At 34.7% G+C, this 17844-nt stretch overlaps 1 protein-coding gene across 1 annotated transcript; it reads left to right on the top strand.

Annotated features, from left to right (window-relative positions):
• The first annotated feature begins 14698 nt into the window (after positions 1-14698).
• Positions 14699-16701, top strand: LOC128237928 (G-protein coupled receptor Mth2-like). The gene is made up of 2 exons (XM_052953503.1): positions 14699-14880; positions 15191-16701. The coding sequence occupies exons 1-2, from the start codon at positions 14871-14873 to the stop codon at positions 16699-16701; spliced, it is 1521 nt and encodes a 506-aa protein (XP_052809463.1). The 5' UTR covers positions 14699-14870.
• The last annotated feature ends 1143 nt before the right edge of the window (positions 16702-17844 follow it).

Below are 17844 nucleotides of genomic sequence, written 5' to 3'. Positions count from 1 at the left end.
GGGTATACTGATGTGAACTGTTAAGGGTATGCTGATATGTGTTGTTGAGGGTATGCTGATGTGTACTGTTAAGGGTATGCTGATGTGTACTGTTGAGGGTATGCTGATGTGTACTGTTGAGGGTATGCTGATGTGTACTGTTGAGGGTATGCTGATGTGTATTGTTGAGGGTATGCTGATGTGTACTGTTGAGGGTAACCTGCGCTCTCGATGGATACGTGTTTACACCCGAACTCGACGTGATACAGGTCACCAGAAAAGCGTCCCATCATAATATCCCATTTTACCTAATTTGCGACGTTCTTGAAATGCGCTAAACTACACGTTTGACACAGGCGACATCATTTGGTTATTTCAGCGCTGGAAGTGAAAGGGTTATGCTAATATTTCCCGAGTCATATACCCGACTTTAAATACAGATTCTTGTATCTTCTTGTCGTTTGAGCACTTACATTAAGCCCCTCAACAGGTTTGATATTCTATTTCTGGACGACTAGGCTTGATCCTGTAGTTTTCATGTTTTTGGGTTTTTATCATGTCATTGGCTGTAACCTATTATATAAAATACAAAATGGCAAGATCTTGACCATGTCTTTGAGAACTAAAAGTTATTCTAATAATTTGTATAACCTAACTTAAGACACTGACCATGATATATGATTCAACAGCTGTATAAGATTGTATTGACAAGTCTTTTCTTTATAATATAAATGTTTATTTATAAGCCTTTACACGCGTTAAAATAAGCAAACTACACTGCAAAGCTATGTTATGCCCGATGACAAAGCGAGGGTCATACGAATGGCTGCTGAGTGGTTTGTAGCAGAAAAAAGGCATTCCAATATAACTCAAGAACATAATTTGTCATTAAGTGTTGAATTTATTATATTTAAATAATACTGTCAATCCTATCATTATCTTTATATTACTATCATTATTATTGTCAAAAGTTAGTTCGTAAAATTCTCATTCCAGGGGCCATTATAACAGGAGCATCATAAGTCAAAATTGTACCTTTCCCTTATATCGAACAATTTCCTTAAAATGTTATGCTTAGTGTATATTCTGTTATTAAAATAGGGACTGAAGTTTTTAAAAATGATAACTCCATTTTGAAGATCTAGATGTTTAAAGAAATATCACAATTCCAAAGTTTAAAATTAAGTGAATATATGTTAATTTTTCTTAAGGTGCGTCTTTAATACGGACCCCGGTGCCACACGCACTTATTTGGATTGCAATTGAGTAAAAACACGTCATGTAGCATCATGAGCAAACGAGGAAACTCCAAGGGCGATTAGAATCAGCCTAAAGGCGAGCTAAGGAGTTCGCATTTCATACACACCAAATACTATAATGAGTAAATGAGGAAACTCAAAGGACGATAAGAAGCAGCCTAAAAGCGAGCTTGGGAGTTGCATTTCATACACCTCAGGTATTATAATGAGTAAACGAGGAAACTTTGCTATGTCTTTAGACGACGGGAGTTCGTATCCTTGAATGGACACTCCATTAAATAAAGTACTTTGATTTCGGCCATTGTAAACAAAATGACCCAGAAAAATTTGACATGCTCTGTGAATATAAAAGGAAAAGGTGTTTTACTCTGATCTTATTTACTGTTTAAATAATTTCTGTCACAAATTTCACGTCTTTTAAGTAATTGCCCTTATGCATTAGTGGTTTTGATTGAGAACATATCAGATAGTCAAGTGCTACGACTGCTTAAAGATCAATCTGTAGCAAGCCTTGGAGACAATAAAACGAGCATTTATGATGTGGATATGAAAAAAACAACCCAGTGTAGATTGAAATGTCTGTCTGGAAGGGGTTAAACAGTTTCAAGGAATTCATTCAGTCACTGACAAAGATACTTTGGCAATGCACATTGATAATTCTTGGCATGATTATACAAAGATTGAACGATGGCCTATTGATGTCGCATGCTATCTGATATCTCTGGAATCAGAATTCGTAGAACATGCAATGAATTTGTTAATCGGTAAAATGCAGCACTCGGTCTGTTACTAACGTTTTAAAGATGTAGCTCGGAGCCTACCGTTTTGCGTTACCTCGCTTTCGCTGAAAAGTGTCACAATAACAATGTTAACTTTGATTCTTACTTAAACGAAGTCAACAATACAATGTAAAGTAAAGGCGAGTGTCACAATCAAACAAGTCTGTCTGTGTACCTTCAAAATAACAATATGTATTTTTAAGTTCTTAATGTGCTTTAAAAGATGGTAAAACTATGACTAGATATCTTCTTGGTCATTTAAATGTTCGTGTTGGATCGTCTCCTTTTTCAGTCGTCCTTTTTTGAAGCAAATATTGACGGTGCTAGCCATGGCTGTAGATCTATCCATGCAGATCAGTGCAGATTACTATTTCCCACCCCCTTTTCTATTCAATTCATAGATACTTACAATTTTAAACAGAAATTGTATATCAAAATAAACTTCAAGATTTTCATACGAACTGGTTGAGGGGCAACTGTCATAATCATAAACATATGTGTATGAGTGTATGATAATCTTTCAAGCAAATAAACGATCGCTGCATTACAATCAATGAAAGATGAGTTCGTTTGAAGGAAATGTGCAAAAAAACGGTATTTCTTCCTCATGAGATGATAGTTAATCACTGTAAATATTTCAACATTCACCAGTCAGTTTATATTTGTGCGTAATCAGCTAATGAATACACGGTTACAATCTTGTTATCAGTAATTAATATAATGACGCATAAATGGATTATTTAGTTGTAGTTGAAGATTTATCACTCAACATTTATTTTTGTTATAAATATGGATGTATTGATCTTAAATACGAGTGCCACTTTAACTTATAAACAACTGTTATCGTATAATCATTAATTTCAATATCTCTATTTTGCATCATTTTATCGACGTATACTTTATTTTGCCTTATCGAAGTTACTGTGTTGGTCACATTGATAACACTAAGGAATACAAATATCCAGTACATATTATTGTAGCTTACACCACCGTGCCATCGGCATATAGTCAACCAAGTGATATATCTAGCATGCCAAAGTTCACATTATCTATGTCCACACTTTTTGTGTTTGTTTTTATTTTGTTACCATTAACTTGCAATTACGTTGAATGACAATTAAAATATCCGACTTGAATCAAATAATCATCTGCTATTTTGTAAGAATACTTTTTGTGAATACATGTTTGTCCCTTTAGCGAAGAAGGTTTAAGGGGTAAACGATATAAAAATCGCGTTCAAGTTAGACAGAGATAGGAATTGAACGATTTTAAAATGGTCGTTAAGTCATTACTTAGTTGATGTGCAAGTCTGTATATATGATTAAATGTTCAAAATGTGAATTATAACAGTGACAAGATGCAGGCTATTTCATTATTCATGTTCAAAGTCAATAAATTTTGAATTAAAACGTATCAGTGCTACAGTAAACTGAGTCAGTTTTCATCACAAAGCGTACCATAAGTTAAAAAGAATTCCAGACGTTTCTGTCAGAATCATAGTCAAGTTAACATTCCATAAGGTAAGCTCATTCTAAAATGCGTATTTTAACATTCTATCATTATTCAGTAACTTATCTTAAGACGGCTGGGAATGAATATTCCACAATCGGGCTACATATCTTAACCTTAAGTAGCTGGCCTAAATGACAGATTGCATTCATCAGGAATTTTACGTAATGCCACATTAAAAAACATTTGATTAATTGAATCCCTGTCAGTTTATTTTGGCATTTATTTTCTGCAACTGGTACAATAGGAAGCATATGGAGGCCCACTGAGAAAAATATTTCAAGTTTTTTTAAGTGCAATTATGAGTTGTTTATGTAGATATGTTTTGCCAGATTTGAATAATTTCATTGCGTACTTCGCCTCAAAATAAATGCCCAGCCAATCACGATCCAACGGCGAGTTCAGGACTGGGCTCTTTTGAACCGGAGAACAATACTCTTTTAACTGATAAAACTGTTGATCATACCTGGGCAAAACATTAATTACATCATCATAATCATTAAGTATAACAATGGGTACATACAACAACACGGGCAGATCGACATTGAACCTTTAATGCGTTGGTAATATCAAGACCGACAGATAGAAATGTTTTTGTCGTAAACATGTTATTAAACAGTTTCTTGACAAAATATAAAAAATATAAACACAAATAATAATATTCAGTAAATACAAAGAAAAGAGAAATGTATAAGTGAATTAAGTTAAAGAACAAACATGAAGTTATGAAAAGAGGAAAAAAGATACATATCAAAATCAAACTGTGAGATATATATTTAATATAGTAATGAAATATTATGGGAGGCTATTTACATAATCTATGTCATAATACTTGAAAGATCTAAACGATGTTATTTGTAAAGGAATTTCATTTAAATGCTTGATTTATAAATTTACCTAAGCTACTGAGTGTGCTTACGTAAATTGATAGCATCAAGGTGTGCTGTGTTTATTTTGTGTGTAAATATACTGTAAATATAAATGACCTTTATGCGATTAGTTTTATTTTCATTGACAAGTCATATGATTTAATCGTATTTTATTACTTCATAATTGTACACTTTTTGACAATGCATGCAAAAGAAAACAGATAAATAATAAATCTAAGTAACATGAAACATATTACCCTACCCTACCTAAACAAGTTGTTTAATAACATTTTGAACACAGGTCAATACCCATCAGTCTGGGCTGAAAGTATTATAACACCGGTTTTTTAAAAAAGGTACAAAAACTGACCCCAACAATTACAGGGCGATTTCAGTGGGTAATAGTATTAGCAAAGTATTCATGAAGATTTTTGCAAAGTGATTAACAATTTGGGCGGAATCAAATAACATTATTGATGAAAGTCAAGCCGGGTTCCGCAGAAATTACTCCACGACAGACAATATTTTTAATTTGCAATCTATTATCCAAAAGTATATTAGCAAACGGAAAGGTCGCCTATATGTGTTTTATGTTGATTATCTTAAGGCGTTTGACAATTGTGTGCACCGTAAACTGTGGGAAAGCCTGCAGCGAAAGGGTAAAAAAGCTGACGGCAAATTCATGACGTTGTTTAAGAGTATGTACTCTCAGCTCAAATCATGTGTTAAGGTTACCGGGACCTCCTTAACGGGACTTACTGAGTCCTTTGAATGCCAAATTGGAACTAAGCAGGGATGTGTGACTTCAACAATAATTTTAATCTTTATATTAACGACCTTGTCAAGTATTTAAATAGACAATGTCAAAATGGTATAGTTGTATCGCAAGAATCGGGAGAATTATATTGTTTTTTGTTTGCGGACGACGTTTCGAGTTTTGCTGATACGGTAATTAAGCTACAGAGACAGATTAATGAAATCAGTAATTATTGCGCTGAAACTGGTATGAGGATTAACCTTGACAAATCTAAAATAATTGTATTCAGAAACGGTGGACCGTTAAGACATTATGAAAAGTGGACATACAATGGTAACGGCATCGAAGTGGTTAACTGTTATAAATACCTAGGAGCTTATTTTACTCCTAAACTATCATGGACAAAGACGAAAGACGTATTATCATTAAAAGCAACTAAAGCTGTTAATATGATTTACACGTACCAGAAGCAGTTTGGCTATTTTAGTCTTTCAGATGCATTCAAATTATTTGACGCCATGGTAAAACCCATTCTCGTGTATTCAGCTGAAATCTGGGGCTATGAAACATGTAATCAGATTGAAAAAGTGCACACGATATTTTGTAAAAGGATATCGTGTTTAAATCGCAACGTAGCTGACTTTTTCGCCCTCAGTGAATGTGGACGTCTCCCTCTAAAAGTCAGCAACATGACACGCTGTGTAAACTATTGGCTCAAACTAACAGTTATGTCGGAAGAACGTTTACCGAAGCAGTGTTACGCAATGCTTAGAAACTTGGATGAGCAGGGACGTACAACGTGGGCAACGCATGTAAAACGCCTGTTGTTTCGTTTTGGCTTTGGCTATGCATGGACCGCTAATGGTGTAGGCAACCCCGACGGTTTCCTAACACTGTTCAAAACTAGAGTTTCAGACTGTTCCAGACAGAAGATACTATCAGATATTAGCAGTTCACCGAAGGCATTGTGTTATAGCATTTATAAAACAACTGTGGCTCCCGAGTGTTACTTGTCATTAAATTTACCATATATGTGTAAACGTGCCCTTGCAAACTTTAGGTGCAGTAGTCACGATTTAAAAATAGAGACTGGAAGACATTCTAATATCGACCGAGAATTTAGATTCTGTACTTTTTGTCTCGAACGTAACGTATACGTGATTGAAAACGAAGTTCACTTTTTAATTGACTGCCCTAAGTATTGTGAACTAAGAGACAATTATTTGAATTTCGATGAAGTTAATACAGTTGTAAATAGCCGTGAAAGGTTTAGAACTATAATGGCGGACACAAGAAAAGAGAGCATCTTTAATTTAGCAAAAATTATTAAACTGGGATTTGAATTAAGAAAAAAATCTTAATTCTTAATTCATTGTTATGTGTATCTTGTTATAAAAGTTTTAATTTACTATCCCAATGTATACATGCATATACGTACGTGTCGAGCTAATGCTACCTAAATTGCGAGTGTAGTTTATATGTATTATGTTGCAACTGATGATCTAGATCTATATACGAATTATTGTTTGCACTTGTATTCATATTTTCATTTTGTATTTTGTGAATAGCGTTAACTTATGTACCATGTTGTAACCGATCAACTATATAATAATTATTAATTTTGGATTTGTGTTATTATCCTTATTTTATGCATTATTCAACAATATATTTATCGTATAGCTTCACATTTATAGAAAAAGATTGTAGGTTATGTTACAACTGATCAACTATATAATAAAATTTTTTATGTTTGCATTTGTATTAATATTCTCATTTTGTGTATATTACTGTTTAACATTTTGTATAGCATCACTCTATCTTATTTGAATGTATTTTGGGCTGGAGGCCTTATATTACAAATAAATGAATATTGTATTGTATTGAAAAAAGCATGACATATTTACTTTGTCAAAAGCAAAAGGGTTGGGCCACAAGTTTTTACAAAATTAGAAAACGGCCCTCCCCTAAATCCGAATAAGCATTTATAAATTACCTTGCAACAAAATACAATATACAGGGGAAAAGTGAGAAAAGTAATGAAAAAGGGAAAAAAATAGTCATATTCAGACCTTAGTACCCTAAGTACCTGTTATGATGAAGGTTATTGATTGTCTCATGTAGTTATGAAGCACACATGTATCGTTTGTGTTTTTGAGAAATTTCGAAAGTATTCTATATCAATGTTTAGGTTAATGAATTGTTCAGTGAAACAGGCTTGGTTCAATCTTGGTTGATCTATCAAACATTTGCATTTTGTAAATATGGAAATAATGTATGAATGCGAATAAATCAAGTTTACCTGTAAATGTAAAATTTGTTAAAAACAGTTAGCGAACTAAAACTAACATAAATAATTTCAATGGCTTTAAGTTAACTGAATGAAACCAAAGTTTAAATTATCTTTATCTGATATTTTATTGATTTTTAGAAGTAAGTTATTTTATTCTAGACGCATCTTTTACTGTTAAGAAAGTTGTTGTATATGAAAGCTACAAGTAGAACACATTATATGAAATAATGTTCAGCACACTTCATCATTATTGTAGAATGTAACGCTGATGGTTGTTTGGGCTAGAAAGAAAGGTATGCAAGTCTAGACAAAACAAGTTGCTGAAGTGCTTTGTTAAGACAAAAATTTACACGTTTGAAATCTATATGCATGGATGAGTTGGCGTCCATAAAAATTGCTGTTCAATTGTAGTAGCAATTCATTTTACAGTAACTTAGACACACAGTTTGTTTTCTTATATATTGGCAACTCATTGTACAGTTCATTATATATACATGTTTGAATAATAGTTCTGTATATAATAGAACTTCATTGTACTGTCTATAAAACAAACCTGTTTTAAAGAAATTCTGTATAAAGTAGCAGTTTATTTTACAGTCCATTAGGCACACCTGATAAAATAAAAGTACTGTATATAGTAGCAATTAATTGTACTGTCCATTAGCTTACTTTAAGGGTTAGAATTAATAAAAAAAACACACATGAACAATAATGACTTTTAGTTTTGTAACCAGGCTACGTATAATCCTATGACAAAAGTAAAATACAACTGGATGCAATTAGATGATTGCGCAGTGTTTTGCTTATATTGGACGCACATACAGTTATATCATTCAACTCTTACATCATGAACTGCCAGTTTAACCTGAGGCAGCTGTGAAATCATCTAATTTTTGCCAAATAAACATTTTCAATAAATTTTAATAATGGGTAAATGATTTTGAAAACCCGTTTTAATATCATACTACAAACATTGTCATCTCATTGAGAATAAATATAACTAAAATAAGTATGCTTTATCATTTTAATAAATATAAATTGAATAAAACCAGATTTTCCTTTGCTGTTTTTTCTATGCAAGGCTCGTTATCCTGTTTAACCTTCAAAATTCATCTCGAAGTGTTCTACACATGCTTAAACGTAAAATTAAGGTCAGCAACATTCAGTGAGAGACTTGAAATGTATCTGAGATTTGAATTGGCTGTTTGTTTACGTACTTCTGACGACGGAAGTTCATCCGCGAAAAGTACGCTATGGAGTACTGTCCTTTTTGCCAGTGAAAAATAAATTCACGAGAAATGCACAATTGCACATTATCTGTGAATATAAGAGGGTAGGCTGTTTTTGTTTGTTCTTATTGACTGTTCTCTTCAATTTGATGTATTTAAAGTAATAACCACTATGTACACGTGGGACTAAAATACAAACATTGCAAATAGTCAAGTGCTATTTTTGTTTAAAGTTTAATCTGTAACAGTACATATATAAATTTCATCCGGAAGCCAGCAAACAGTTACTTGAATAGTGTGGGATATTTTGACATAAACAACATTTTCATTTACTCGAAAGACCGACGTTTGCGATTTGTCAACACATCTTTTATAAATTATAAAGGTCAAGGTCACAGTGAACTTAAATGGTAAAAAGGTTGTCCGAGTGATAACTTGACAATGCCTGCACCCATGGCCCTCAAACTTGACTTGGAGGTTGGGCCTGGCCAGAAGATGGTCTCTATTGATAAAAGGGGTCATTGGGCCAAAGGTCAAGGTCACAGTGACCTGGAATGGTAAAAGGTTATCCGAGTGATAACTTGACAATGGCTGCACCATTGGCCCTCAAACTTGATATGGAGGTTGAGCCTGGCCAGGAGATTGTCCCTATTAATTTTAGGGGTCATTGGGCAAAAGGTCAAGGTCACAGTGACCTTGAATGATAAAAGGTTGTCCAAGTGATAACTCAACAATGCCTGCACCCATGGCCCTCAAACTTGACATGGAGGTTAGGCCTGACCAGTAGATGACCCCTATTGATTTTAGGGGTCAAAGGTCAAGGTCACAGTGACCTTGAAAGCAAACTCGACAATTCTTGGACCTATGGTCATCAAACTTGACATGGAGGTTGGGCCTGACCAGTAGATGACCCCTATTGATTTTAGGGGTCAAAGGTCAAGGTCACAGTGACCTTGAAAGCAAACTCGACAATTCTTGGACCTATGGTCATCAAACTTGACATGAAGGTTGGGCCTGCCCAGTAGATGACCCTTATCGACTTTGGGGTTCATCAGGCCAAGGTCAATGTCACAGTAACCTTTAACACAAAAAAGTTAACAAATCTTCCCCCACTGATATCTCAACAATGCCTGAACCTATGATCATTAAACTTGACATGGATGTTAAGCCTGACCAGTAGATCACCCTTATTGATTTTAGGATTCATAGAGCCAAAGGTCAAGGTCACAGTGATCTTGAATGATAAAAGGTTGTCCGAGTGATAACTCAACAATGCCTGAACCCATGGCCTTCAAACTTGACTTGGAGTTGCATCTGACTTGTAGATGACCCCTAATGATTTAACATGGCGCTCAGGGGGGCATAATGTTTGACAAACATCTCTTGTTAAACAATCGCTTTCGAGTGGTTAGCCGATGGTTTTATTTTGGAATAAAGGGTGAACTTTCTAAAAGTCGCGGAGAAGCTTTTCAAACATTTGGAAATCTAGTCATTTTCATTGCAAGCTTTGGAGACAATAAAACGAACATGAATGATGCGGATTGGAAAATCAACCACTGAAGAATCAGATGTTGGGAAGGGGTTTAACAGTTTAAAGGAATTGATACAGTCACTGACAAATATACGGGGATACATCAATTCACTGTGTACATTTTGCCATAATTCTACAAATGTTAAAAGATGGCTTCTATTATTCGCATGCGAATAAATATAAAAGGTGTCAGAATTCGTAGAGCATGCAATTTATTTATTTATCGGTTTTGCGTTACATCTGCGTTACGTCTGCGTTACGTTTGCGTTACATCTGTGTTACATCTGTGTTTGCTGAAGAATGTCCCCCATAACAATTTTACCCTTCATTCGTACTTGGACGAAGTCAACAATACAATGTGATTTCCGAAATGGTAGTAATATGGCAGAATATTATCTTGGCCGTTAAATTGTTCGTATAAGACCGCCAGATATGGATCGTCTCCTTTTTCAGTTTCATTGTTTTACTGATATAGCATATATCGTCAAAAAATCAGTAAGTCCATCCAATGATGTCATATTTGATATGAACGATATGGTTAGTGTGTTACATTGTTTTTTTTTCTTTCTACAAATAGGTACTTTGTCCAATAATAAAACTGTTTTTGTAGGTATATCCAATCAATAGTTCACTTAATGCTAAAAGTATATACACACTTGTATATACAAAGCTAGAAGGCATTGAAAGTGTTGCATTTACCAGGATGGATTCAATCATACCGAGACCGCCGATATAATACTTGTACGTACTTCGTGCTTTCAAAGGATTTCTCTTCATGAATACATTTATATCATTGACCGTTTCCCGGTATTTATTAATGTGTTTTGTATGCTTCTTTTGTGACGTCTTCGTTTGTTCCCATATGCTTTAAGACACCTTTTTAAAACATGTTTGGACAAGTGTGTAGTTGAGTGCTGAATATATTAAACCCTATCGTATTCCGGTTTCAACGATTCCGATGCGGTAATCGCAGCATTATAAAGATATTTTGATGCGAGTGTGGTCTGTTCTAAATGTTTGGTACTTTATATGCGTTTCTTGTTTAGCCACTGTAATGCCTAGCGTTGTAACTTTAATCTGGGTCTTCTGCAATTGTTCGCCAACTGGACTTGTCCCTGTAGTTTCCTTTCTATAACGATAATGCAAAATACTTTCTGGAACCATTTCAAAACGAGTGTTGACCGGTGTTTTCTCCATCTTGACGTTTCACATAGACATCACTGGACATTTGTATGGACGATGGCATTTATGAACTCTATCATGACAAATTAATGTTAACATTAGTTCATAAAATTATGCATATTTTATGAAACAGGTGTGTAATGCTGCTAAGTTTATCCCTACGACAGCGTTTATGAATTCGTGATTAAAGTGGAAAGTATTTTTATCCCTAAGCAGATATAGACATGATTTTGGAGGAAGCAGAAACATTGTTTGAATATCATTCAAGGTCAATGATGGTATTTGATATTTTTTATAACTTTAACGCACATTGCTTTCATCCTATCTTCCTTATCAATTGAACAGGTAAAAATAATCATTAGGTGAAACCAAGTATACCGTAGATTCAACCGAAAGGGCCGTTGTACCATTTTCAGCCATAGCAAATAATTCAAAACTGAAGTAAAACTTACAGATTGAAATACAAGACATCAGATAAATATCTGAATTTGGATTCGTCGACGTAACCCGATGATAAAAGCGAATTATTCATGAAGAATAGTTTCTTTGAAATAACGCAAATGCACTTCTGTTAGCAAATTTACTCAGAAAAGAGGCATATGCCCTGCTTTATGGTGATGACAATGTGTATTTCAAAAAGCGTTCAAAACGCGTATATCTTCGAAAAGTGTTTTTTAAGTTCATGTTTTTCGGTGATTTATCAAAAATCAAATATAACGATTGATAATATCCCTATATATTCTCTGTTTAAAACAGTGAAATTAACATTTTAATAATTGCATTTTTTTCTAAAATCCGGACTACTTTTTCCCTTCTGAATGCTCGATAATTTTTATACACAGTTACTTCCTTTGACTTAATTTACACCTATTGTCTACTTTTTGACGTCGGCAGCAACAACAAGAAAATGGCGCTAGAGTTCGATCCGGGAATTTTGAATTCAAATTTTAATACTTTTCTTGACCACGAAGAATATAGCGGTGTTGATCCTTATGAAATCTTGATAATGAACATTTTAACTAAGAAAAAAGAACATCATGACACTGTTTTTCTGTTGTTGTTTTTCTATCAAAGAATGAGGTACGGAAGCCGAAAATTATGTCCCCTTAAGTATTAAATGATTACCTTCGTCAGTTTGTTTTAGGTGTCTCCAAAAAAGATGGGTAGAACCTGCGCCTACAACATGAAGCAAGAAGCAGCAGCAACATAAAAGTTGGGTTGGGAAATAAACCCAATACGACTGATCCTATTGATGTAAAAACATTGAAAACATGTAAGAGTACGCTAGGTAACCACACCGCCAGATCATTGACCCACTCTATGTGGTCTAAGGAAATATTTGCCCACCCCATCACTATGCACTTACATTTGATAAGTTGTTTCAACCGTTATATCTTCAAATAACTTTCGACATCAGAAAACAAACTGCATTAACTAACTGATTTAAACTTAAGCATTATATATAAAGGCTTGTACAATCAACTATAAAACAACCGTAAAATGATAACTTTACAAGGCACCATAATCATACTGATGTAGATAAATTTAGAATTTTTTTTATATGCAAGAAAAAGCCTTATCCAAACACGGCAGGATAAAGACGGGACAGCGAATCAAATAATAAAAATCTGGCCATAAGAATAACAATTCATTGAACAATTACAGCCACCTCAATAAGCAGCAGCGACTGGACCATTAATCCATACAGTCTGGCAAAAAAGCATCAAAGAGAACTAGTGCCACAAGTACATGTAACCAATCAGTTGAATTAGCCCGGAAACAATCTTTAGATTGACCGAGCTTGAGGTTTGGAACTCAGGTAAAACGTTTGACACCAATAATTTCCATGGCTTAGTAACATTTAACTTTCACACCACATCCGTGACTGAAGCACAATAACTCTCAAAGGTGATGCATATCAACAAAGCTTGGGATCAAAACGAAGAAATAAGCAACTTTCAAATGCCTTACAAAATGAAATTGGTGATTCCTGATTCATCTGACAGTGATAGCAATAGCTGTGGAACTATCCCTTTCGATCAGTGGAGATCACAGCTCATTAGATACATGTTTGTTCCCAAAAGTTGATGAGCGAGCGCTACTGTTTAGTTATCTATTTTTTTTAAAATCCCTTTCCCCCCATGTTTCCCAATTTTCTATCCAAGTCATAGATACTTATAGTTTCATACAAAATTTGTTTATCAAAATCAAAATGTAGATGTGCAATCATTTTCTTTAAAAAAACTTGTACCAGACAATCGTTCACCTGTTTGTGAAATAACTCACAGTCTTTACATATCAACTGAGTAAGGTGCCAACTGCCAAAACCGTGCACTAATCAAGTGTGTAAGTGTATTTTATTCTTTCAAGCATATGAACGAAAGCTGCACTAAAATCTATTAAAGTAAGGTAGCATGGTAAGTAGGAACACGTGTTTGAGAAAATCGGAAATCTTTCATAATAAATCGTTTACAAAGCTTGGTCTGCCCACACAGTAGCAAATGAATAACTTTGTAAACATCGTCTCTTGTGATGAGAATGAACAATTTACAGTCTGCATACATTTTTACGGCTTTGTTTTGATAGAGACAATACAAAAATTCTCGGACCATTATTACTGTAAATAAGTGGATTAACATGAAATAGTTACGGAGAAATATTGTTAGTTATTATTAAATGAAACTCGGTGATTGGATATCCTTGAACATTAACTTTAGGGTAAAAACTTAGGCTGACCAATTTCCAGGTAACTATGCGTTTTGATTATTTTCTGATATTAAAACAGTAGATATTGTGGCTTTGTATCTGATTTGTTTGGTGCAAATCAAACTTTAAATGGGCGTTACACATAGATGCATTGGATTGATAGAAAAGTTTATTACGTTTGGGTTGTTTGTATAGTTCTCCGCTATTGTGCTTGTGCTGTACTTTTGACAATGACATAGGCAATCAGTTACAAGGAAGAGTGATATTAAACAGTTTTATTCTGTAAAATATAAACTTAAGCATGAATTGAACGTTGTAACTATTGCAATTATTTGTAGGATCTTTCGATACGAGCTTTCTCTGTCTGCTCTTTGTCGTCTTTAACCAAAAATGTACACGAAGTTTAAATTTGTTTTCAGTCCTTTTCAGCGTACAAAGTCGCAATCAGACATCATTTCATAAAGAAAAACAACAACATTTTCTGTGTTTTCTTTTCCAGTCACTCTCTAAAATCGCAATGAGTTCCGACGACTTGATGTTGGTAGCTTTTCTCGTGCTTTTTCCGTCGTCTGTAGCGGACGACTTTCATATCTTCAGTCACGGTAAAAACGATTCCGACACGTGCGCGGGAAGGTGGACGTGTGGAAGTGACCTAACATATTCGGACATTAACTGTCATTGTGATGAGCTATGGGTCATTATGAACGACTGTTGCGATGATTTTGTAACCGAGCAGTCATTTGAAAGAACAACTCTTGGAGTAAACGCGGACCAGTTCTCATGCGAGAGGGTAAACGGACTTGTTGTCGATGATAAACACTCTAACGATGTTTTATTAGTTTCCAAGTGTTAACCAAACTGGACTGAAGCACAAACAAAATCTCTTTGCGAAAGAGACTCTCATTTTGAGGAGGACCTTTTAAAGAAAACGCCTGTTTCAGACGGCTCATTTTTACAAATTATGTACAAAAATATGTACTGTGCTTACTGCAACTTTGAATATGATTTTTTATTTTGGTCGCCTCAATATGAATGTTATGATAATACGACCAATGTCCTTATTATTCCTTTTAGTAATGATTGTCTGCTCTCGTTTACAGCACCGATGGTCAACTCCTCGATAAGAAATTGTTGGCTGGTTCCACCGATTTCAACCTGTGCAAATAATTCAGTCGAGGAGCTTATTGGCTTTTGTGAACAAGGTCATTATTACATTGTTTTTGATAAATATGGAACCATGTACAGAAACGAGCATTGTGCAAAGTGCAATGGGGTGGATATGAGCAAGTTCTTTTGTGAAAGAAGGACGCTTTTTAAGAAGGGGAACAGGGAACGAAAGACAAGTCTAAGGCTTCTTGTGGACCTTAATCTCAGTACAGCGTACAAGGATGGAGAAATCATCAAGTCCAGGAAATGTAGTAATGATGAAATATATGATATAGTGCACGACAGATGTCGGGAGGTATTTTGCCCACTAACTACGTTTGCACAAGAAGGTCGCTGCATCCCCAATACTTTAAACCAAAATTCTCGCGAGGTAGACCACATGCAACAATATTCCTACAGTAATAACTGTACCTGGGCGAAACTAGATCCAGCTGAATACATGTTTATAAACAATTCCAATGTGTTTATTTTATCGACACAGGAAACCTACAACAGTTCTCAATTCCACCAGAATGGTTCAGATGTTTTCGTCTGCCACAGTGTAAACAATACCTGTGTTCAGTGTGATTCGGTCCATGTTAAGTTCAACTTTGATGAGACAGAAGAGTACTTGTCAAAAATCGGACTCGTAATTTCAATTATTTCTCTCCTTTTGACAGTCTTCGTTTATGTCACTTTTTCGCAGCTTCTGAATACTCCAGGAAAGATCCTTCTGTGTTTGGTGGTATCTCTTTTGCTTGCGCAATTGTTTTTCTTGATTTCTTCTGAAGTGTCTTCTCATCCTTTAGCCTGCAAAATACTGGCTATCGTCGACCATTATTTTTTTTTGGCAGCCTTTTGCTGGATGAATGTTATCGCATTCGATTTGTGGAAAACTTTCTCAAGTAAGTTTACAGCTTACAGCTCAAGCGGAAGTGCGAGGAAAAGGTTGCTCTTTTACAGTATCTATGGCTGGGTTACTCCGTTGTTAATTGTTGGTGTGGCATTGTTCTTAGAGTTTGGGCAACTTGACAGTATAGATACAAGCCAAAAACCATTCTATGGGCGAAACATATGCTGGATTAGCTCGCGCAATAGTCTAATCATTTTTTTTCTTGGTCCTCTTGCTCTTTTCAAGGTCTTTGACATAACTTCTTTCATCTTTACCGCCGTATATATTGCCAGAGCAAGGAAACAAGGAGCCGTTGCTAGGAGAAAGAAGAATACGTGCTCGTTGCTGATCAACATCAAGCTCTCTCTAGTCATGGGTCTCACGTGGGTGTTTGCCTTTGTTGCAAATGTTGCAAACTTGCAGTTTATGTGGTACTTGTTTATAATATTCAACACACTACAGGGCCTTTTCATCGCCATTAGTTTCCTTTGCACGAGGAAATTTTTCCGGCTGGTGCACGAGAAATACGAGATACTCTCCAGCACATTTAATTTCCGCCAGTCTACCACATAAAAACGGACATTTCTGCCTTACAATTCTACTCAAGAATAGTGAAATTACGTCAAAAGGGCAGATAAATGCATGTCCAAGACAGAAAAGTGCTACGCAATGTGACTAAAACATTCTGAATTATTACCAATGTAACTGTGGCTCAGATAGATAGTATTTCAATTTACATTAATATAGATAAATATTATAAAGATAATAAAATATATATTAATAAAAAACGAAAACATTTGCAAACGACACTTGCAAGAAATCTTTACGTCATGGATAGTTCGTGTTTTGCGGATGTTACTCTGCATTTGGCAGATCAATACTGTATTAAGTTATATTTACGTGTACATTTCTTTATTAAACTATTATTTTAGATAACTCAGATTTGTTTATGCTGATTTTTGCTTATATAGCTGCTTAGTAATAAAAATATATATACAAATTATGCCCGTAGTTGAACTAGACTTAAAATACTATCGTCGGTGATCGGTAATTATTATTTGATATAAATCATCATTGTACTGTGTGGACAATGCTAGTTTGCCGTACTTCTTATCTGAGTTACGAATGCATTGCAGTTCATGTACATGTTCAGGGGGTAGCATTGTTTATGTGCCGTTGTTTTGCCGCAGCATAATTCGAACTTACTTTGCTGTTGGTTAAAATGAAGTAAGAAGGATGCTTTTAATGAAATTTTATAGTATCTGAAACTTTTGAAGTTACATACTTTAGTCACAAGTATTCGTCGTAAAAACAACAATATGACAAGAAAAAAATGAGAGAACTCGTCTTCGGGAAAAATACATACTTTTTCGGTTTGATAAATAAAATTATTTACTTTCAAGTTCAAACAATAACATAATTGATATTTAATTTAATAACGACTATATAATCAATATTGCATTAGTGACAACCTTTACGATGTAAATCAATAATATTTGATAGTCCGACCTAAATTGGCAACAGTTACGTTTGACGGAAAGGATTGAGGCATTGGTAGTGGTTGACCTGAAAACGACACTAAGTAAAATCAACAAATGCTTTCAAAGAACTGAGTGACTAAGTTGAGTCAACATACAGGTGCACATTAGGTGTTTATATGGACCTGAGCGACATCATGAAGTGAACATCCGTGATAAATCTAAGGATTAAAAAAAA

The sequence above is a fragment of the Mya arenaria genome, chromosome 6 (assembly GCF_026914265.1).
Source record: "Mya arenaria isolate MELC-2E11 chromosome 6, ASM2691426v1".
Taxonomy (NCBI): domain Eukaryota; kingdom Metazoa; phylum Mollusca; class Bivalvia; order Myida; family Myidae; genus Mya; species Mya arenaria.
The sequence above is the reverse complement of the archived record's forward strand: the minus strand, read 5'-3'. Positions and strand labels throughout refer to the sequence as shown.